The sequence below is a fragment of the Barbatula barbatula genome, assembly GCF_947034865.1.
Source record: "Barbatula barbatula genome assembly, chromosome: 4".
Classification (NCBI taxonomy): domain Eukaryota; kingdom Metazoa; phylum Chordata; class Actinopteri; order Cypriniformes; family Nemacheilidae; genus Barbatula; species Barbatula barbatula.
Genome location: NC_136768.1, coordinates 2,543,533 through 2,565,032, shown reverse-complemented (window position 1 = coordinate 2,565,032; position 21,500 = coordinate 2,543,533). Strand labels below are relative to the sequence as shown.

General features: G+C 41.4%; 1 protein-coding gene across 1 annotated transcript in view; it reads left to right on the top strand.

Annotated features, from left to right (window-relative positions):
• Positions 1 to 20,952, top strand: part of dock4b (dedicator of cytokinesis 4b) — a 56,821-nt gene extending 35,869 nt beyond the window's left edge. Inside the window, exons 23-52 of the mRNA XM_079455012.1 lie at positions 2,237 to 2,429; positions 2,522 to 2,649; positions 2,727 to 2,861; positions 3,434 to 3,532; positions 3,613 to 3,707; positions 3,819 to 3,894; positions 4,013 to 4,113; positions 4,231 to 4,289; positions 4,371 to 4,519; positions 4,604 to 4,689; positions 5,626 to 5,721; positions 5,795 to 5,855; positions 6,240 to 6,333; positions 6,690 to 6,838; positions 7,048 to 7,134; positions 7,384 to 7,488; positions 7,591 to 7,732; positions 8,815 to 8,981; positions 9,666 to 9,752; positions 9,836 to 10,012; positions 12,038 to 12,121; positions 13,093 to 13,212; positions 13,474 to 13,598; positions 13,716 to 13,836; positions 14,227 to 14,308; positions 15,673 to 15,779; positions 15,865 to 15,937; positions 16,391 to 16,486; positions 17,320 to 17,381; positions 18,921 to 20,952. Coding sequence (XP_079311138.1) covers positions 2,237 to 2,429; positions 2,522 to 2,649; positions 2,727 to 2,861; positions 3,434 to 3,532; positions 3,613 to 3,707; positions 3,819 to 3,894; positions 4,013 to 4,113; positions 4,231 to 4,289; positions 4,371 to 4,519; positions 4,604 to 4,689; positions 5,626 to 5,721; positions 5,795 to 5,855; positions 6,240 to 6,333; positions 6,690 to 6,838; positions 7,048 to 7,134; positions 7,384 to 7,488; positions 7,591 to 7,732; positions 8,815 to 8,981; positions 9,666 to 9,752; positions 9,836 to 10,012; positions 12,038 to 12,121; positions 13,093 to 13,212; positions 13,474 to 13,598; positions 13,716 to 13,836; positions 14,227 to 14,308; positions 15,673 to 15,779; positions 15,865 to 15,937; positions 16,391 to 16,486; positions 17,320 to 17,381; positions 18,921 to 19,343 — 3,579 coding nt within the window. The 3' untranslated portion in view covers positions 19,344 to 20,952. The remainder of the gene's footprint in view (positions 1 to 2,236; positions 2,430 to 2,521; positions 2,650 to 2,726; positions 2,862 to 3,433; positions 3,533 to 3,612; positions 3,708 to 3,818; positions 3,895 to 4,012; positions 4,114 to 4,230; positions 4,290 to 4,370; positions 4,520 to 4,603; positions 4,690 to 5,625; positions 5,722 to 5,794; positions 5,856 to 6,239; positions 6,334 to 6,689; positions 6,839 to 7,047; positions 7,135 to 7,383; positions 7,489 to 7,590; positions 7,733 to 8,814; positions 8,982 to 9,665; positions 9,753 to 9,835; positions 10,013 to 12,037; positions 12,122 to 13,092; positions 13,213 to 13,473; positions 13,599 to 13,715; positions 13,837 to 14,226; positions 14,309 to 15,672; positions 15,780 to 15,864; positions 15,938 to 16,390; positions 16,487 to 17,319; positions 17,382 to 18,920) is intronic.
• Positions 20,953 to 21,500: the final 548 nt, after the last annotated feature.

The following is a 21,500-nucleotide window of genomic DNA, read 5'->3' as shown; positions in this document are numbered from 1 at the left end:
ACTTGCGTGACGTGAATTCGCAGTTCACCAAACTTTAACTTTGCTACGCAGCGAAATATCGTTAGACGGGCTTGCATTTCCGGTTCGTCGCATGCGTATGAATGGAAGTCAATGGAGGGACAAGTCAAGTGTGACCACGGCATTATTCTCTCCCTTTAGTTACTGATCTGTTTTTCATATAAAATATGAGATCACCCGTTGGATTTTCGGAAATACAGTCTGTGTTCTGATCATTAGAGCAGTTAATTTTGTCAGTCTTACACCTGCAGTGTCCTTTCAGACAGTGAGACATCACAGGAGACCGCAGAGGCGCAGAGAATGCATTAGGCTTTTATTTGCCCAAGAAATGCTCTTAATTTAATTTCGATAGACATTTTGCCCCCATAGGGGGCGATAATTAATATTTCACAACGACATTTTTCCAACGCTTTCTCTTTAAACTCACACAATGCTTTGAAGTCTTCACATTTCCGGCTTTCTTGTGCCGCATGCGTCGCTCGCTCAGGCACCCGTCACGCTGACTTTTGTTCTGGTTTGTTTTGATGTTCTGCTCGTGTTCTACAAAGAGTCTCCATGGGTGCCCGGGTGCCCACGTGCCCCCTTTGAAAAGCCAAATTTGACCAGAAAAAATAACCTCTGATTTTAATGAAAATGGAAAGGAAATATTGTAAATAAATGAATATGAATGGCGAGGTGGACAAAAGACTGTAGATAATAAGGATGCGGTTTTAATGGAGGGAGTCTCATTAGAACAACATTTCGCTCTGTTTAAGGCTGCAGAATAAATCTCTCTTTGTGTTAAAATGCATCGCCTACTTTATGATTAAACATCAAGTCCTCCGTCTACATGTGTGCCAGTGTCATCTTAGGTGTTGTTCCGCAGAGCCAGATGTTTGAAACTGTCCCCGGGCTTACCTCCTGAGGCTGAAACTAGCCCCGGGTCTTGTTCAAGTTAGAGTAATACACTCATGAACAACCATAATACAATAAAAGAGAATATATCTGGAGATGTACGACTACCTCCTCTCGCATAATTGAATACCCATGTGTCGGATTTGATTGGTGATTCGTTTTAATCTTCATAGAAACAGAACAAAGGCGGCGATGGAACGCAGGCCAGAGCTCTTCTAATCCCCCATAGTCCTCTGCTTTACTCCAACCCCTCCATAAAACAGCACTGGACCCTCACAGAGCAGGATTAGGTGTTGCGATGAGCCGCGTTCTCGGCCTATTGTGTGTATGTGTGCAAGTTTGTTTGTCGAAACAATAGTTTGCCCTCATACGTTGAAAAGATGGAAATATGTTTAGTGGTGGAGATGAAACGTATGGGAGGTTATGTTTCATCTATACTTTAAGGAAGCTTAATTGAGCTGGTTTTGCTGCTATTGAGACGCAGATTTGTCTATTTGTAAAACTGTTTATTATTGTTTTTTAGTTTAGTTAAAGTAATTTAGCATTTCTTCATTATTTTGGTTTACAATATTTTTTGGCAAGTGGATATTGTTCGTTTATTTTGTTGCACATGTTCTTGTTGACTTTTGTTTTGCAAATAGACAATTTATATTAGTCAACGCTATGATGTTTGTTTTCACGACTTTAGATGTTATAATTCTTGCTAGTAAACGAATGTGATTTAGAGGAATCTGTCACAATATACCGGTTTTGTCAATAAGCTTGCATAAAAAAACATAATCATTGATACTGTGCTAATACTACACGCTTGATACCACTGTAAATTATACATTTATACTAAATTTAATAAAAAATGTAGTTTGATAGACACCGTATTTAAACTTTTTCTTTCTATATGTTCCTAAAAAGTGATTTTTTTTTTACCAAAAAAACTAAAACGAAATTAAAGATGAATTAGACTAAGAAGGTTTTATTTATAAAAAGAAGCCCAATACCGTGATAATACTGCCAGCGGCAGGCTTTGCACATGATAACCACACCGGATACCGTGAGAGGCCTAAATCTGGTGGCCTAAATTAAAGGGTCCTATAGGTTTGAACACATTATAATTATTGTTTACTAAAACACGATAGAAATTGTGATGATTACGTCAGCTTAAAATAATTATAACCATTATAACCGTATTTTGAAAAAGCCGGTACTGTAACCCCAAATTGAAGTGTCCTAAAGTTTTGAACACACATTAAAACTGTTTTGTACGTCTCCACAATATCTCCATTTGTGTTCTGAGAGCACTTTGTTGACCATTTGTCTGTTTTCACAGGCAGTGTTCCTGCAGTCATTCCCTGCGGTGTACGGCGAGTTACTCAAGCTCTTTACTGTCCGGGAAGTGGCCGCGTTTGTCCGAGAGACGCTGGGCAGCATCCCCACCACTGCCCAGTCAGACTGCCCCCTGGAGGCGGTCAAGTTACACTGCATCATCAAAACCGTAGAGAGCGAGCTGTACACTAACCCGGGTACACACACACTCTGAAACATACATCCGATAAGAAAGTGAATGCGTTAAGGATTACGACATAAGTGAACTTGTGTTTGCACGTTCCATCAGAGTCTCGATGCATCCTGCTGCCGGTGATCCTGCGTTTGATGCAGGCGTACATGCAGGAGCAGAAAGATCTGGTCATGTGCGCGCACATACTCACCTGCATGCTGTCTCTTTTCAAGAAGGATGACACGGTAAGAGGACCTTCAAACAAGTTCCAGGTTTTTTGGTGTGATCCGTTCGATGTGATCAATACAATGTGCGTGTGCAGGAGCGGGCTCCATCCAAAGAGGTCGATCTGATCGTGGAGAGTCTTTTGGGCGTGTTACTCCGGACCATACTGGAAATCACAAACCGGCCTATTACAGCGGGATCCACGCTCCGCCCTCAGGTTCAAGACGTTACGGTAAGAGACACAGACAGCCGGAGTCAGAAAATGAGATAAAACACAGCTTTAGTAGGATGTAACGAGAGCATGAATTTCAAAATGTGAAACGGGCAACAAAAAGGCGTAAAAAGACAGAGACAGGCCCTCGGGGGCAAGAGTCATTACAGCCCGGCAGGCAAAGTGATTTACATTTCAAAGCGTCTCCACGCATGCAGCAGGTGAATTCTGGAGTACAATAGACAGATTTCCCAGCGCTCTTAAGTTTTGTGAATGCAAACCTCAGCATGCCGGCCTTCAATGCTAATTTACTCATCCGTGTTGAGGGTCTCATGGGCGGTTCGGTGTGTGCTTGAATCTTCTGTCATGTTTTAGAAGCAGACATACATGCTTTGTAAATCAATCTTGAGAAATAAATGCAAACACTGTCTTACGAGGTTTTTCAAGAAAAGTTCAATAAGTTCAAGAAAAAATAAGTCAGTTAAGCAGAATTTTCTTCTTAAAATGTTTTGTGTATCCAACCCCTGATCTGTAAGTCACCTGTATAGATTTTGTTGGGATGTTTTTAACTTAAATGTGTTTGTGCGTTTCAGGGCGAGTTTGTGGCCTGTCTTTTGGCTCTGTTGAGGCAAATGAAGGATCTGCATTACCAGCAACTCTTGCTGAGATTTACCAGTAAAGACGACCTGAGGGTGAGATTCATTTATCATCACATCCATCACACACCCTACATCTTTATTCTCTGACTAAACCTTCATCTTCTCTTTTTTAGGATTTTCTCCTGCATATTTTCACCGTATTTCGAATTCTGATAAGGCCGGAGATGTTCCCCAAAGACTGGTCTGTCATGCGGCTCGTCACCAACAAGTTAGACACTTACTTTCGTGGACTTTTACATGACGTTGTTATCATCTGTTTTCTTATATTTTAATGTACAGCAACTTTACATTTTGGCATCTCTTCATGTTCGATTTACAGTATCATCATAACCACCGTACTTTACCTGTCTGATGCTCTAAGAAAAAACTTCCTCAATGACAGCTTTGACTACAAGGTTAGTGCTCCGCTTTAGTTTTCATTCATGAATGAGATTATGAAGCTCTTACTGTATTATAATCACAAAACATTGTTTGTCAGTGACGTTGGCCCTGTCATTCTTTGTTTCCGTTCAGGTGTGGGATTCGTATTTCTGTCTGTCTGTTATTTTCATCAACCAGCCTTGCCTGCAACTAGAGACCTTTTCCGCATCCAAGAAGAAGAAAATACTTGAAAAGTGAGTTTTGCGGATCCTAACACTGTTAATGTTTAATTATTGCAACTTTCAATGGACGTGTCAGCGATTGTTGCATGTTTTATTTTCTTATTTCTTTGTTGTGATGTTCATGCGCAGGTACGGTGACATGCGTGTAATGATGGGCTGTGAGATCTTCAGCATGTGGCAGAACTTAGGTAAAACCTCAAAGCTTTCACATTGTTCTTCATTGTGCCTTGATTCATTTATCTTTCTGTCTTTGACTTTCTATCACGCAGGAGAGCACAAGTTGAACTTCATCCCTGCTATGATCGGTCCATTCCTGGAGGTCACCCTGGTTCCTCAGCCGGACCTGAGGAACGTCATGATTCCCATCTTTCATGACATGATGGATTGGGAACAGCGGCGGAGCGGGAACTTCAAACAGGTCACACAGCGCCCTCTGCTGACCAACAACGGGACATAATGTAATACACTAAGCATTTTATATAATATTTATGATTGTTTATAGGTGGAGGCGAAACTCATAGACAAACTTGACAGTCTGATGTCAGAGGGGAAAGGAGACGAAACGTACAGAGAACTCTTTAACAGCATGTGAGTGAGATCAGTCGTCCGATTAGATTGCCGTGTCATCGTTGTCACAACACATGGACACCGTTTCAGCTGGTGTTAACATGTGACACTGGTATATCAATGCGATTTAAGACGTCTGCACCGGTCACATCCAGTCTCCCTGTGTTTGGGAAGCGCATTTGTGGAAAAGGACAATTTAGTCTTAACTTGCTCACCCTCCAGTTGTTACAATACAAACCTTCATACATTTCTTTGTTGTGCTGAACACAAATGAAGAGATTTTAATGAAAGTTTGAAACCATTGACTCGCATAGGACAAAAGACTACTATGGAAGTCAATGTTCACCCAAAACTTGTATTTTCATTTTTAGATAAACTTTTCATTTAAGCGTGTGTGTTTGTGAATGTGTGTGTGGCTTTTAATGTGTTGTGCCGTTTCCCGCATTAAACGTCGCATCTCAAGCATTGTCTTTTGTGCTTTGCTGCGTTATTTAAAAAAAGTTCATATTTGAGCTGCTTTACAGCACTTTTACATGACTCTTATCTACAATGAAGAAAAGGACTTTTTGTTAACGCCAGTTACAGTCTGAAAACAAACACAATCCCTACCTACATTTGATTCAAAATGATGCACAATCTCCACTGGCTTTTGTTTTCAAAGCGCCTTTTCATGCGAGCGATTCTCTTTTTTGTTGGTGATGCCAAACATGCCTTTTTTCCCCTCCTGGACTAACTGTACTAACTGGGTGTGAGTGGCTGCTGTTGACATTAATCTATTAATATCAATTTGTTTTATCTCTGCTGTCCGGGACTAGAATTCCTCTGTTCGGTCCGTATCCTAGGTAAGCTTCACTGATCTCTGTTCTGCCGGTAAGGTCTGTGTGTGCAAGGCATGATGGGTTATGAAGCGGGCTGTACTGTATGTTGTATGACTCTTGCGTTATTGATTTCTGTCAGTCTGCTGAAGAAGATCGAGCGAGAGACGTGGAGAGAGAGCGGGATATCCCTCATCGCCACGGTTACACGGCTGATGGAGAGACTGCTGGACTACAGGTGACGCAGAGCTCACACGCGCGAGCACACACATATCCTGACAGCCTGTGAAATGACTCTTGTTTGTTTTTAGGGACTGTATGAAACTTGGGGAAGTAGATGGGAAGAAGATTGGCTGTACTGTCAGTCTGCTGGTAAGTCACACCTGTAGTCTGTCACGTTTATGGTTAATAATAAACAAAACGTTCTTGATTTGATTTATAAGTTGAGAGATGTCGAGTACGATTTCTGACTTTTTGTTAGTTGCTTATCTGAGTAGAGTCTCTTTACTCTAGATTAGGTGTTGTGAATGGCACCAGCGTGTCTCTGGGAAGCGATGCAGCTCTTTAATTCACTGGCGAAAGAAGGGCACCAAACACTTAAAGCCTCTTTGAGTTTTATTTTGCATTTGCACTTCCTGCATTCTGCACTCCTTCTCCAAGACTCCTCGTTTTATCCGAGTGCCTCTATAGCAACAGCACATCTGTGTGTGTAGAAAGGATCAAGTCTCATTCGGTCTTTTGTCGCCTTTTCTGCAGAACTTCTACAAAACAGAGCTGAATAAAGAAGAAATGTACATCCGCTACATTCACAAGCTGTATGAATTGCACTTGAAGGCTCAGAACTACACAGGTACTCGAGCGCAGATGCTCTTTATGGGACCCTTTATAACTGCACGCAGGTCTAACATTTTGTCATCGATCAACCAAATGAATTCGTGTTATTTAAATGAAGAGATGTAAAATTACAATGTTCCTTATGACGCATTTGTGAAAAGATTAGCATGTTTGTGAGTAGGAGGTTTTTTATTTTTTAGCATAAGTTGTACACTAGAGTTTAAAAATGTATAATGTCAAATATCTTATATACTTGTAGCAGAAGTTCATGTTTGACATGCTTTTAAGATAATGAAAGTTTGACTTTTTTGAGACAAAAATGTAGGGTCTTAAGCTATGGATTGTGGGTAATGTATCATTGTGTTTGATCAGAGGCCTCATACACTCTTCTGCTGTACGACGAGCTGCTCGAGTGGTCCGAGAGACCCCTGCGAGAGTTTCTCAATTACCCCATGCAGAGCGAGTGGCAGAGGAAGGAGCATCTCCATCTCACCATCCTCCAGAACTTCGACCGTGGAAAGGTCTCTCTCTTTCTTTCGCCTTTGCATATACATCGATGCATTTTTGCGTCAATATTATACAGAATGTTGCGTATTTCCTCAAGAGATTGTTGTCATGTCCACCTGCTCTAGACTTGTCAGACTCGCGCTGAAAGCATTGATGGTACTCTAGTGCCTCCAGCTGGTAATTCATGAATTAAACAGGTGTTATACTTCTCTCTATTCCTCAGTGTTGGGAGAACGGCATCATCCTGTGCAGAGAGCTTGCCGACCAGTACGAATCTTATTATGATTACAGAAACCTCAGCAAAATGAGGGTGAGAGTTTTTCATGTTTATTCACGTATATATTTGTCATAAAGGTACAGTAGTGAAAACGGATTGTTTGCTTCCAAATCTGGGAGAGGATTGAAAATAATTAAAAAGTTTGCTGATTTGGATTATAAACATAAGTTACCTTTAGGATGAATAAACTAAATGACATAAAGGTGTATAATATAATATTTATCTAAAGGCAAAATGTTATATAAGCAAAATCTCTGCTCACTATATAACTGTTGATTAAAGATGATGGAGGCGTCGTTCTACGATAAAATAATGGACCAGCAGAGACTGGAGCCCGAGTTCTTCAGGGTGGGCTTCTACGGGAAAAAGTTCCCCTTTTTTCTCAGGGTAAGCGAAAGATAAAGCTCCTTACATAACCTTCAGTAATGCTCAAGTCCACTTGGTGTCACTATTAACCAGAACGTGTTCCCGTGCGTGTGTGTTCTGCAGAATAAGGAGTTTGTGTGTCGTGGTCATGACTACGAGCGTCTGGAGGCGTTCCAGCAGCGCATGCTCAACGAGTTCCCGCATGCCATCGCCATGCAGCACGCCAACCAGCCCGACCAGACTATATATCAGGCCGATGCCCAGTGTATCCTCCATCCCGCTTATGTCTTCACGTGCGATCTTATACTGATCGCAAAAGAAGATATTTTGAAGAAAGTCAACCTCGTTGACTTCCGTTAATAATGGACATTTTTAATTTTGTCTTTCGGAGAATAAACAGACAGCATGAAGGTGCATAAATGATGACCGAATTTACATTTCGAATGAACATTTAAGTACACCGTCATGTACTTTGACACGTTGAGCCGTCCCGCTATCGAGAAACTTTCGATTATTTCAAAAATGTTGCTATTGATATATGATTCAGAAATCATAACGCGCCGATGTTTAAATATCCAACATCTTGTTCCCTACAAATGCAAGGCTCATCTCTGCATAAATATGAATGGAGCGGGGCAGACGTCCAGGACGAGCAGTGATTAATATCTGGCTCGGATAACAAAACGCTGCGCTCATGCAGTTTGACTGGCTCTGTCTGCTTTAATTGTGCTGAAGAGTACGTTGCATATTCGCTGAGCGTCTGGCCTCTGGGCACATGTCTCATCAATTGAACAAACGCTGTCCTGCGACCTGTCGTATCTGCGCCTGGAATGCATTCGGGAAGAAGGCCATCGATTTTTAGATGCCGCAAAGGGTCTGGATTTGTGCTTGTTTGGAATGGCCTCGTCTTAACCCCGGCTGTGTTGAAGTTGAGGGTTATGGAGATGACAGGTTGCATGACTGTATGTGAAAGCAAATCAATTCTCACACATGCAGTAAGGACATGAGTGATATCTCCAACCATGAGCCTCCTCGAGGGGTGGTGTGCTATTTCTTTTTAAGGGGAAAGTACTTTTTATTAAGTCATTATATACTAGCAAGTGTTTATTTAAGAAATTTCAACATATTAAGTAATTATTTTTATTATTACTTATTGAATTATTTTGACTTTTTTACATCAACATCCAAGATAAAATATTTATTGTACGTCTGAATTTTTTTATTATAAATGTATTATAAATAAATCATTTATTAGAATTTTTTAATTCGAACAATAATCGACTTTTTTGTTGCGTTTGTTAACGTTTGAAATCACGTCTTGGGTGCTCCTTAACATCCCTTCATCAGACCTTCAGATCTACGCTGTGTCACCAATCCCCGACAGCCAGGACGTCCTGCAGCGCGACGGCGTCCACGATAACATCAAGAGCTTCTATAAAGTCAACCACATCTGGAGGTATCGCTACGACCGGCCGTTTCACAAAGGCACCAAGGATAAAGAGAACGAGTTCAAGGTGAGCCAACAACCTCCAGACTTTGATTCCCATCTTCGGCTCCTCTCATGTATTCATTCCTTCACTCTCAGCGTGTGTGCATGGAGCTCAGGTGTACTCTCACATGCTGCATTATTCACACCCTCGGCCCGGAAAGGCTAATTAAAGTTTTAAGGGCTGAGAGACCGGCTCATTCCAAATATCATTTCCCTTCCCCTCTCACTCAATATTTCCAGCCCAGACAATCACAGCCTCGGCACGGATCCGATCCACCGCGGGGGTTAGATTTCCTCCGGCCCGCCGTGTTTGAAATAAACTGTTTAGCCTGCCCGATATTGCATTTGGAGAGACACTGGGGGTCCTCACCACCCCGGTCCACTTACCGCCTGGTAATAATGTCTGAAATCTCATTTGGAGGTAAACTTCGCTTGAGACAGTATCCAGATGATACGATTATATTGGACTGAGGTGGTTTTGAATATCGTAATCACACAACCGTAGTTCTCGCAGATTCTCCTCACTATACATGCGGTGGCAAGGGTCATTCCGCACTCGGCGTGGAAAGGAAATTAATTTATAAATGTGAAATTTAATATGTGGAGCAGCGCTTCCATGTTTAAACTGTGGATGAAATGTTTTATGCTGGCTCTTATGGGATTTTTTGGACCTGATGTATGTAAACGAGAGTTTGCTTTTGGATTTCAGAGCTTGTGGGTAGAGAGGACGACGCTAACGCTCGTTCAGAGTCTTCCGGGTATCTCGCGATGGTTTGAAGTGGAGCGGAAAGAACTGGTGAGTACCTTCAAAACCACCCCATTATGCTTTTGTCTTAAAAGATTCTCCTTCTTCAGGAAAACTTTGTGTTTGTGGTCCAGGTGGAGGTGAGTCCGCTGGAAAACGCCATTGAGGTGATAGAAAACAAGAACTTGCAGTTGCGGACGTTGATCACGCAGTGCCAAACACGGCAAATGCAGAACATCAATCCTCTCACCATGTGCCTGAATGGAGTCATCGACGCCGCCGTCAACGGAGGTCTCGCTCGCTATCAAGAGGTTAGTAGTATTCTTAAAGGGACAGTTCACACAAAATAAACTATTCTGTCTTCATTCACCCTCGAGTTGATCCAAATCTGTATCAATTTCTTCGTTCACTTGGACACAACTTAAGATATTTGTAAGAATGCTTGTATCCAAACTGTTCTTGGCCACCATTGACTACCATAGTAGGAAAAATTACAATGTTAGTCAACAGTGCCCCGCAACAGTTTGGTTTCCTACATTCTTCGAAATATCATCATTGGGGATCACCAGAACAAAGACATTTATACAGAATTGCAACAGCTCGAGGTTGAGTAAATGAAGACAGAATTTTTGGTTGAACTGTTCCTTTAAGCGCACGCATGTATTTGAATGTTACATACGTCCTTATAGATCCATACCTCGTGTTTTATAAACATATACGCTGTCAATTTCAAGGTTTTCCAACCCCCTGACAGCTCCGTTCACTGCCAAAAAAGGCATGAAAGGTATTCTGTGATACCACACGTTTAACGCGTCCGTAGAGGACTAGTTTGACTACAACTTGCTTACATAGTCGATCCCTCGCCTTCTGAAAAACTGAAGAAAGAATAACACGGAAGGAAGGTTCATTCCTCCTGCGAAAACCTGAGAAAATCTATAATTTGTCAAAGGAGTCATATTCTCCTCGGGTTGAATCAACAGTGTTTTCCAGTCGGTATGAAAGCTTGTTGCATAGCAACCTCGCTTTAGTGCGACTGCAGTATTTACCTTTACAGTCTTAAAAGAAGATATCAACAGGAGACGATAGAAATGCGGCGCCCATGCGAGCTGTGTTTCTGAATATACACTTTGGTTTTCGAAAGAGATATTTTTGAAACACCGCCCCCTGTGAACTCGCCGTGGTTAGGAGGGTGTACGGCAGCGGGTGCATTTGAAACCCAAACATGACGCTGTCGGCATTAATATTAACCTTTTTTGGAAATGATATGTTATTTATCTCATTTGTATATCGCACTCATTTCGTCACTGTCAGACTGAATTCTCGTATCTCCATTTTTTAGGAGTCACTATCGATGACATTGCATGTTTGTCTGTCTACGTGGGACCGTAACTCAGACAGTTTCTGCATATCTCATGTTAATCTTGAGTTCTTACAGGATGGTATCGCACCCTTCAAATATCCCCGGAGTCTTTCGTTTGATAACATTTATAAAAGACGGATGCAGCTGTACGATTATTTCTGAAAATATACGATGCGTTAACTGACAGGCTGCACCTTCTCAAGATGTTTATTTTGAACCTTTCCAACACGAGTTTAAGTCTGAAAAGCTGAAAATTTAGGTTCATTGCATTCCACTGGGGTGGACCATGTGACCTTCACTGTCCGCTTTTCCATTGGCTGCTGCCTCACGTTTGCTTAATGTTGAACTCTGTGCATATTAATGTTGAAGTCGAGACCACCAAGACCAGATGGGCTTGACACAAGACCGAGACTTTAATGGGCTGAGACCAAAACCAGCACTCCTAAAATCTATCTAAACGATCCACACCAAGAAGTCATAATAACAGAACCATGCGTTCCAAGCGTGTTGCTCAGAATTGCACAAAAGTGCAGATATTTTTGGGACTTGCCAAAATAGAGAGAACATCAAAAATTGGTCTCGAGGCCAAGACCGGTTCTCGAGTACTACAACACTATCGCTCGCTCACATCGTTTGCCAAGTGACTGTAAATTGTTAAAGTGAGACCATGCGTTTAGTTTTCTGCAGGGACGGCAAACGACCACATTTCAGTTCAGGCTGATGTGTAAAGGTCAAATGCGGAAAATCTGCACAAAGGAACCTCTGAAGTGTGTTAGCTCATCCAGTGTCCTTGAATGAGATTCGGAGACAGATACGCCGTCTGTTCTCTGTCCTTCACTTATTCATACTGAACAAACGAGAAATAAACGTTCGATCGATTCTTTTGTAATTGATAAACCGCAAAAGTCTTCTTTTTCACTCTATAACTATGCATGCTGTCTTGTGTAAAATCTTATGCGTATTTCTTGTGTTTCAGGCGTTTTTCGCCAAGGACTACATCGTGAATCACCCAGAAGACGGAGACAAGATCGGCCGTCTCCGCGAACTCATGTTCGAGCAGGTCTGTCTCAAGAAAACCGATCACTTCTTTATCAAAAGAACATTTCATGCATCATTTACGGCTGGTTCTCCTCCAGCATCTGAGGTTCAGACGCTGTTATTTCAAGAGACCAGATTCTGTAGCTCTCGCTTCCTCGCCATACGCCAGTGCTGTTTAGTAACCAGGAACTCTCCAGTGCCGGCAATGTGAAGCTATTGTCTAGACGGTAACCATGGATATAAGCCAGTTACAAGAATGAAAGAGATCTCCTGAAGGCTGGTGGGAAAAATGTAGTGTTGCTGATCATTAAATTATGAAGCGAGCCGTTTTCAAGTTGTTGTGATATTAATCTCGACCCATATTGCTTTGTTTTTGTGGTCTTTTGGCCCGCAATTTGTCTCTCAAACATATATTACTACATTTCAAAAGAAAACATCTGTTTCTTCACAATAAGAATACGATCACTCACAGGTTTTAAGTCTCACTATTTTGAGAGTAACATATCTGTCCATTGCGACAGAGGATAGAGGTTATCGGTGTATCCCCACTTTGTCAGCCATGTTGAATTTATGTGGTCATAAAGCGTAGTCAAATATAACTATATGCACAGTTAGTGTAAATCATTGGGGTGTGAAAATAAGGCTATATACCACATCTTGTTAGTAAAGTTCTGTATTTGTCATTATGATCATTGGTTTTTATTTATCATAGCATCCATGTCCTTCTGACACCTCATTATGTTGAAATTTTGCACTTTTTAATACATTTTATTTGTTAAGTATTTGCAAAACCTAGTGTGACAAACATAAAGGATGACTGATAATAATGATTTGTGGCAAAACAATTTAATCCGAAAATATGTAGGTTTCAGAAGGACAGTAGCGATGTGTTATAGGTTTTGTTGTCTTATTGTTATTTTCATGTTGTATTATGCTGTAGCGCTTTGTTTATAAGAAAGGCACATTACAAATAATATTTGTTATTATTTGTAGGCTCATATACTTGAGTTTGGTTTGACCGTGCATGAGAAATTCGTGCCTCAGGACATGAGACCCCTGCACAAAAAACTGGTGGATCAGTTTCACCTCATGAAATCCAGCCTTGGCATACAGGTAAACACGTGAAGCGCTGTGATCGGTCTGAATCGAGCGATGACGTCCTTTTCTGTTTTCAACGCCCTTGAATAATTCAGTTTTCAATATTTTTACGCACTACATGTCCCGTTGTCTAGTTTAAAATACATGACACCGTGTTTCTATCGTATTCTTCGTATGTATTCTAAACATTCAGTGATTTCTTTCGTTCTTACAAAACATCGCAATATACCTGTAAATCAACTCGAATTGAATCTTTGTTATTTCTATGCTCTGAAGGAATTCCCGGTGTACATGCGTGCCAGCCCGATTCACTTCACCAACGGAAGTCCTCGTGGCGGGAGAAACTCCGCACCCAACATCATGAATCCAGAGGGAGGGGCTCGCGTGGTGGCGCGACACAGGTGAACATCTCTTTCAGCCATCTGATTGGTTGAGCAATCACCGAAGCAACCCACAGTTTGACATCACACGCTTGTGAAAACATTATGTCTTTGTAATTGCGTTGTTTGTGCGTTTAGTCCTCTCAGCTACCCGGCAGCCAATCGCTACTCTTCATCCTCGCTGTCATCACAGGCGTCTAATGAAGTGAGCAACATCACGGGCCAGTCTGAGAGCTCAGATGAAGTCTTCAACATGCAGGTGAGCACACACACACACACACACACACACACACAAAGAGCCTGACACCAGCTACTAAACCTGATTTCTTTTATCTATACTCCATCTCGCTCATATCTTCTTTTAATCTCCTTTTCCCCATTTCTTCTCTCTGCTTCTCTTTCCCTTTTAATTGCCTCTCTCCCGTTTCATCTCTCTCTTTCAAATTCCCACTTAATCTTGCCGTGTCTCTGTGTCTTTTCTCCAGTCGTGAGAATCGGATTCGTAGGTGTGAATTGTGGATTGGATAGACAGATGATTTAACCTCTCTTTTATTCCAAAGCAGATGATTATTCTGTAACCTCACCTCTACAACGCCACCGTCACTGAAGTACGGAAAACTAATTTCTCTTGTTTTACGCCTTTTTACAGCCCAGTCCATCTACCTCAAGCCTCAGTTCCAATCACTCGGCCTCTCCCAATGTGACCAGCTCGGCTCCGTCCAGCACCAGAGGTGAGGAGAGATGAGCTACTAAAACGGTTTATTTTTTATTATGTGGCTCTATTGAAATAATATGTGCCGTACGTAGACCTACCCCAACGCTGGATTATGCTTTTACGCTACGCTACGGACACATGAGAGTGCTTACAATTTAGCGACGTTCACAGAAATAAGAAATAAATTCTCTTGTACTTTACGCACACTGATGCCATCCCAGATGTATATGTGTATTTTCTTTAGTTGTACACATATTATAATTTTATCATGTATTTAGGGCTGTCAAACCGATTCATTGAGATCAATCGACTCTAAAATAAAAGTCTTTGCTCATTAGGTCTGTCTAACAAATAACTGTGATTATTCGCACGCAGAATAAAAGTTTGTGTTTACATAATATATGTCTGATCACTTTGCATATTAAATATGTATTAACCCATACACATACATGTATATATATTTAGGAATGAAATTAAATTAACTACTGTATAGACAATTATATTATATATATATATATATAGAGAGAGAGAGATCTTTTTATTAATTTGTATGTTTTTTTATATATGTTTGTGCGTTAATGTGTGTAAATAAATAACTCCTAAATTATTATGCACAGTGCACAGACAGATCAATGGTTTGACAGCCATAGTGTTCATATGTGTGCGTGCCATGTACAGTATATTTATATATATATATAAATGTTGGGATTCTTGTATAAAGTGTCTTTCTAGTGGAAATGGCTACATTATCCTCAAGATATATTGTAAGTGGACTATGGTCCATTTAATGCCATTGTACTAAAGCTTACATATTAGTAGTGTCCTGATATACATCTGTCTCCTCCGCTCTTCATCGGCCTCTTATCTCTCTCCGTTCAGCCCGTGATCAGTTTACTCGCGGACACAGATCATAAAAGCGGGAATATGTATGGAGACATTTATGTAATCTTATACTTTACCCTTGGCAGCCCTTCCCGCATCCACAGCAACCGCCATAAAGCACAGACAGACACTTACTGAGAGTTACAGATGGCATTAAACGCTACTTGAAGAACTCGGGTCTGCCGATGGCTATCGCTGGGAACAGAAGTGCGTCACTGCTCATGTTCTGTGCCGGACGACAAGGGTGGGAGTGTATTAGCTCTCTCAACAGGCCCAGACCGCTCCCCGCACCCGGGAGTCTATCTCGCCCTGTGAAATCCATGTCTGACACAATTCTCACCCCAGCGGGTGGGAGTGGCGATAAGGGCACCGCATTTCATGTACCGGCTGGTTAGGAAAGAAATGAGGGCAAGATTTGAGTCCTCGTGGACGCGAGAGCATCTGCTTCGGTTTGTTACTGATATGACACGCTTGCTCACACCTTTTCACCTTTTACAGGTTCGCCGCAGCTGTCAGATAAACACAAGCATTCCAGAGATAACTGCCTGTCGCCACGAGACAGACCCTGCAGCGCTGTGTATCCAAACCCTCTGGATCCTACACCGGTGGGTGCAGAATTGTATTCTCCAGTTTTCATTTTCTGTAAATAAATGCAAATATATGATTTTAAAATGTAAACTTCTTTTACAGAGGGCTGTTCCTCACCCGGCGGGCGATTCCTCTTTGCCACGCAGTGACCCCAACATCTCCACCCCTGACAAAGGTGAGTGCTTCATCTGTTCACACGAGCGCATGAATCTTCAGGGCTCTCACACGGAGCCTTGCACCTGCTGTGAAGAGGGCGGTCCGAGGAGACCAGGGTCTCGCGGTCGGCTCGCAAGATCTGATGCTGTCCGACAACCTGCCGCTCCTGTTTTTGTGAAAGCTTTGAGCGTAAAAAACAAACAAGCTCATGTTAACTCTCAGAGATTTTATTCGTGGTTTTATTTGACGGCCTTATTTAAAATGTTATAAAATACACAGATTTGTTGACTTTTTACAAAAATCAAATACTTTTTCTGTATTGAACGGATTTCTTTAATAGATGTCTGCCTGGTAAAATAACAGTTTACATAATAAGGTCCTCTAGGAAAACCGAGTAGTAACGTGTGAACCCCGCCAGACATGATGTTTTAAACTGGATTTGACTGAAATGCATGTTTTTTTTGTGTGAAAGTGGTCAAACCGGCACCCAGTAGCTGGAGTCTTGACACGTCGCTCTCTGACTTTAACGGAAAGTGTCCCCCCGTCCCTCCCAGACCACCTTACACAGGTAAACGTGAAATCTGCTCCGACAGATCCTTCAGGCCGACACAAACCTTTAACTATCAAATCCTCTAGTCTTCTCTCTAAAGTCTGTTTTCCCCGGCTTCTCTCTCGTCTTAACTTCCAAGTTCCTCAGTGTCATGAGGGACGCCTGTTGTAGATTCTCGGCTTTTGTGTACTGTGAAAAAAATCATGCAGCGAGCTTCTCCAAGGTTTTAATCCTGCTTGACATGTTTTCTCAGCGTTCCTGCCTGTACTGTAATCTGCATGAGTCATTAAACTCCAAACTAAAACTGCACTGTTGATGCTTCTTAACTTTAAAGTCCCCCTGTGGATGATTTCTTTTCCCTTTAAAACTAATCTTGGACCATCAAAAATGACATAATAAACTTTATTTCCTTTGATTTCAATGTAATATTTTATAATTTTACTGCCTTGAAACCTCGGCTTCATTAAGTATACACAGAGACACGAATATGCAAATTAGCCATTTTTTTATCAAAATTATATATTTTGAAGAATGTCTACATAATAAAAGTCTTTTAAAAACTATACTTGTACAAACAGTACCTTCTGAAGCCATACAATCCCCATGTATGAGAAACAAAAGATCAACATTTTAAGTCATTATTCAATGATTATTTTATAGTCTGTTATTAAATATCATCTTCCAGGTAATGTCCTTTTGTGTCCTGTAAAAGAAGAATTATCTGGTGAACTCTTTTAGGAGCACGCAAGACTCTGGCAAAGTGTCTCAGTTCTTTGAGAGCCGTGGCTGTGTTTACCGTCCCGAGCCTCTGTATCAAATGATGGAGATTGTCGTCTTGTGTCCTTTCATAGGATCTCCTGCCAGGACCACCAGATCACAGTCCCCTGTGATGTCCTCTCGTTCACCTCAAAAGGTTTGACCTTTCTCTTGTTTGTGTGGATTGACCTTTGATTTGTTTACCTCTGTTTTTGTGATTGTCTGGGGTCTCGGTCCAGGGCGTCTCAACCGGGTCAGGCTTTAGACAATCCAACTGGGCTCAGGATTAGTGAGATACAGGCCGTGTTTGTATATCCGCACATGTTTTGTGGCAGGTTTCCAGTGCGTCTGGCTCACACCGCATCCTAAACAAACGCGATGCGATGAGATTCCTGCGATACGCAAATTTGTTTGCCCATAGCGAACGCGGAAAAGGCGTTGGACGCGACAATCAATCCCAAAACACAGCCGGTCATAAAAGTGTTTCTCTGTCCGTGCCCCTCTCACGCTGCAGCTGAAGAGTACACATGCAGAATGATGTTTCCTGTTCTCATGACTTCAGTGATGCCCCACCGGACGCTATGCTATCATTTCATAATCGAAACATATGTAATCAAATGAAGAAAACCTCAGATTAACATTGAAAAGATACCTTTTATCACGTGACGCGGTGTCGCATTTGGTTAGGACACTGTGTCATGAATGAGCAGAGCTCCAGACCCAACCACTTATCCATCATGAAAACATACACCCGCTGTAAAAATGAAGAGACCATTTCAAAATTATTTGACTGTTCATAAGTAGAATTATAATTTTAGTTTCATTCTGTGAACTACTAACAATATTTCTCCCAGATTTCATATTGTTTCTATTCTTTCTTATTATGAAAACTGGAGAAACGGGTCGAAATGACAGAAAATATGCTTTATATTTTTTCAGAACAAAGAATACAAGTTTATTGTAAGGGGTAACCTACAGCTAGCCGTGTGTTTAAGGGGTTTCAATGCTTGACGCGGAGGCCGAGAACCAGCTATATATGTGCATTATGCCGCTTATACCACGGTCATTTGCAAGTTACAGCTTTTATTCAAACAGGTTAAAATGGTCTCTTAATGGTATTTTATGTGTTTTTGGTGAAGCTGGTTAACCAAAAAAATTGTAATAAAGAAACTCCCATGCTTATAAAGAAACGTGTGTTTCATTTCCCATGATTCAACCCTATGAAATATGTTTTTTAGCTTTTACCCTCCTCAGAGGATGGCACGACAAAAAAAAAACGTATCGGCTGTCATAAAGAATCTCTGTTCCCATATGTGTGAATTCTGTTTCTAAATTACTGTACAGTATATAGCTGATTTATCCTAGCTGAAATGTTTTAGTGTGAAGTTTTCTCAAGAGGGCCGTCACACTAAATAGCTTTATTCAGTTAAATGAAGTCTTCGAAACAGCTGCAGTCTTAGTTGCGGATATAATTGCTTAGAAACTATTTTCATAATGAAAAGAGACAGTTTCGCCTCACAAGAATAGATCCAAAATTGCACGATATTATACTTTGGCCTTTCAGCGCACACATTAGCTCTGTGAGGCGGAAAGTTGCTTCTGTTGAGCATTTCCTCATTATGAGTTCCTGCAAATAATAGGAGAATATCTCCTATTTTCTGTCTCGCTGTTTATTTTGCACGTCTTGTGTTTGCAGATCTTGGTGCCTCCTTTCACCCCGTCACCCACGGAGGGCCAGTCTACAGGGTTTGTGTCTAATTCTCCAGCGCTGTCCGGAAGTTACAGCAGCGGTATTTCCTCCCTTAGTCGCTGCAGTGTATCCGAAGCCTCCGCTACAGAGAACACGCTGGGGGACCACGCCCTCCCAAACTCCACCTCCAGCGGCTCCGACGAGCTGATTCGACGGGAAAACAAGACCCCTCCTCCATATAGCATCCATGAAAGAAACAATTCCCGAAGACCGGTGCCTCTTCCCCCTGGCCTGTCAATTCTCCCCAGCATCGACGCGCCGCCGGTTCCTCCCAAACCCCACCTGTTTCGAAAGCCAGAGATTGAGCCGCGGCGACCGGACCACTTTCCCAAACCAAGACCCATTCCCAGAAAAATCTCGCAGCTGTAACCGTGCATTCGAATGCAAAGTCAAACCATTTGCACATTTAACCTCTGTGAATTTCAAACTCCCAGATTAGTAAAAAATAACTGGATTACTTCTGTTATATATTAGACATGCATTTTTATGCACTTTTTTTGGTCCAAATTGCTTCAAGGAAACCCCTTAATCAACTCTTAACCAGAACTTCGTACCGTAGTATTTTCTCAAATTTTGGGTAGTTTTATCACTGCTAATATGTATTTAAAGTGGTTGATGCAAGACATGTTTGCCTTAAGAATTTAAAACAGTCTTTTTATCAATACGAAATGCACGATTACGAGTACTTAGTACTGTTCATATAGCCGAAAGGTGCTAGAAGTTCTCATTGTTAATGTAAGCACTGAATATTGTCCCAGGGTAATATTTTCTGGATTTCGAAAGTTTGCTGCTTTTAAAAGACTGAAAATGAGAGGTGTCTCATGGCTTAGGCAAATCAGTAATCTGCCATCTTTGTGTTGACTAATGCGAGATGCCATTGAAGCGGATCTTCGCCCATCTGTGGGCGGGTCCATACAGGCATCTCCTTGCCATAAAACATGGATTGTTTCTTTGGAGTTCGAGGAACTGAATGTTTAGAAACAGCGTAGGCGATCAGAATGATTCCCAACAAGGGTTTCCGCACGTAGAGCACATGCCCACAGCGTAAAGATGGATTTTTGTTCTGCCAAGTTTTGTGCCAAAGGAACGGGTGGGCTGTGAGGAAACGGATGCCCTTAGCCGGAAAGTGCTCTATTAGGAGTGTTAGATGTCCACTGTAAAGACTTGTAAAGCACTTTACGGGACTGTTACCGTATTGCTGCTGGTTTTCTGAAAGACTGGGTATAGCCCTGTAAAAGCTTGATATGAAAGGTACTTTATCTGCCTGTGGGCATTATGGGCATTTCAGTTACCAGTAAGAAGCACAGGTAATATCTCAGACATATAGGGGCGGGTCTGTAAAATAAAGTACAAATATGAAATACTATTAAGTATTTTTATGTACGACTAAACAAGCAAAAATGCTTTTGTAGACGTCAGTGTGCATGCACTGTGGGGTCAGATGAGAAGCGTGCATGAATGTTTGTGGGGTTTTTCGGTTGCCAAGTTGAATATTTTGTACTGTCCATAAAATAAAATCACGGTGAATGTATGTGGATTGAGACCAAGCGGTCAGCGGGATTGTGGGATATGTGATCAGCTGACTCAGTACAATGTCTGTTTTATATTTCATACTGACTCTCAAATTAACTTGATTTTTATCTTCACCTTTCTACAGTCGCATTTTCTGAGATTTGTTGTTGACTTTCATATAAATCAGTACTTGAGAAAACTGTAAATTAGCACGATTGTTGTAACTATGCCAAATACGATATCTTGTCTATTGTACATACAGTGTTTTTAACAAAAGATGTGTAGCTATAACAATTTTTCAGCTTTGAATGTTCGAACAGCAAATTATTCAGATGATAAATGTCAAATATTTATGTTTTTTGTGAGCGAAGAGAAAAAGAGGTCAAGAGAACATCTAACACATTTACATTCTAATGACTCCCTGTCTAATAAACGTTTCCAACAAGCACACTTTGATGCGACAGTTCATTGCGTTTTTCTTTAAAGGTTAATGTGTGTTTACATGCAACCAAATAATATGCATATAAGTTAACAGGCTGAATATAAAACCAATTTAACAAAGCAAGAAGTGTTGAAAAGTAAATAAGAGTGAATATATGTACAGTAAGTGTGTGTTCTTCAGAGGTTAAGCTCCTTGACAGCCCAACGGACCTGTAATAAGGATCGTAACTCCAGAAAAGTAGAAAGCTTATTGTTATTCTATCAGGTTGCAGCGAGCGTCTTGCATTATTCATGAGTTTGTCTCCGTTCAGACCTGTATTTGCAAACGTAATGTCATCTTGCTGTGTCGGGACGTTTGAAGAAGCCTCGCCGCCGTGGCAAGTTTGTTCCGAGGTGCCACGGTTTTCTCTGAGAAAATGTGCAATTTGGTTGAAAGATAATCGTGTAGTTGTAAGCATGGCTGTAATTGGGATGTCTCGAATGCTTCAGGAACGTCTTAACACATCAAGGGCTTTTGGGCAAATGCTGATACTCGGGCCTTTGCTGTTTTGGCGTTTGAAAAGATTCCTTGAA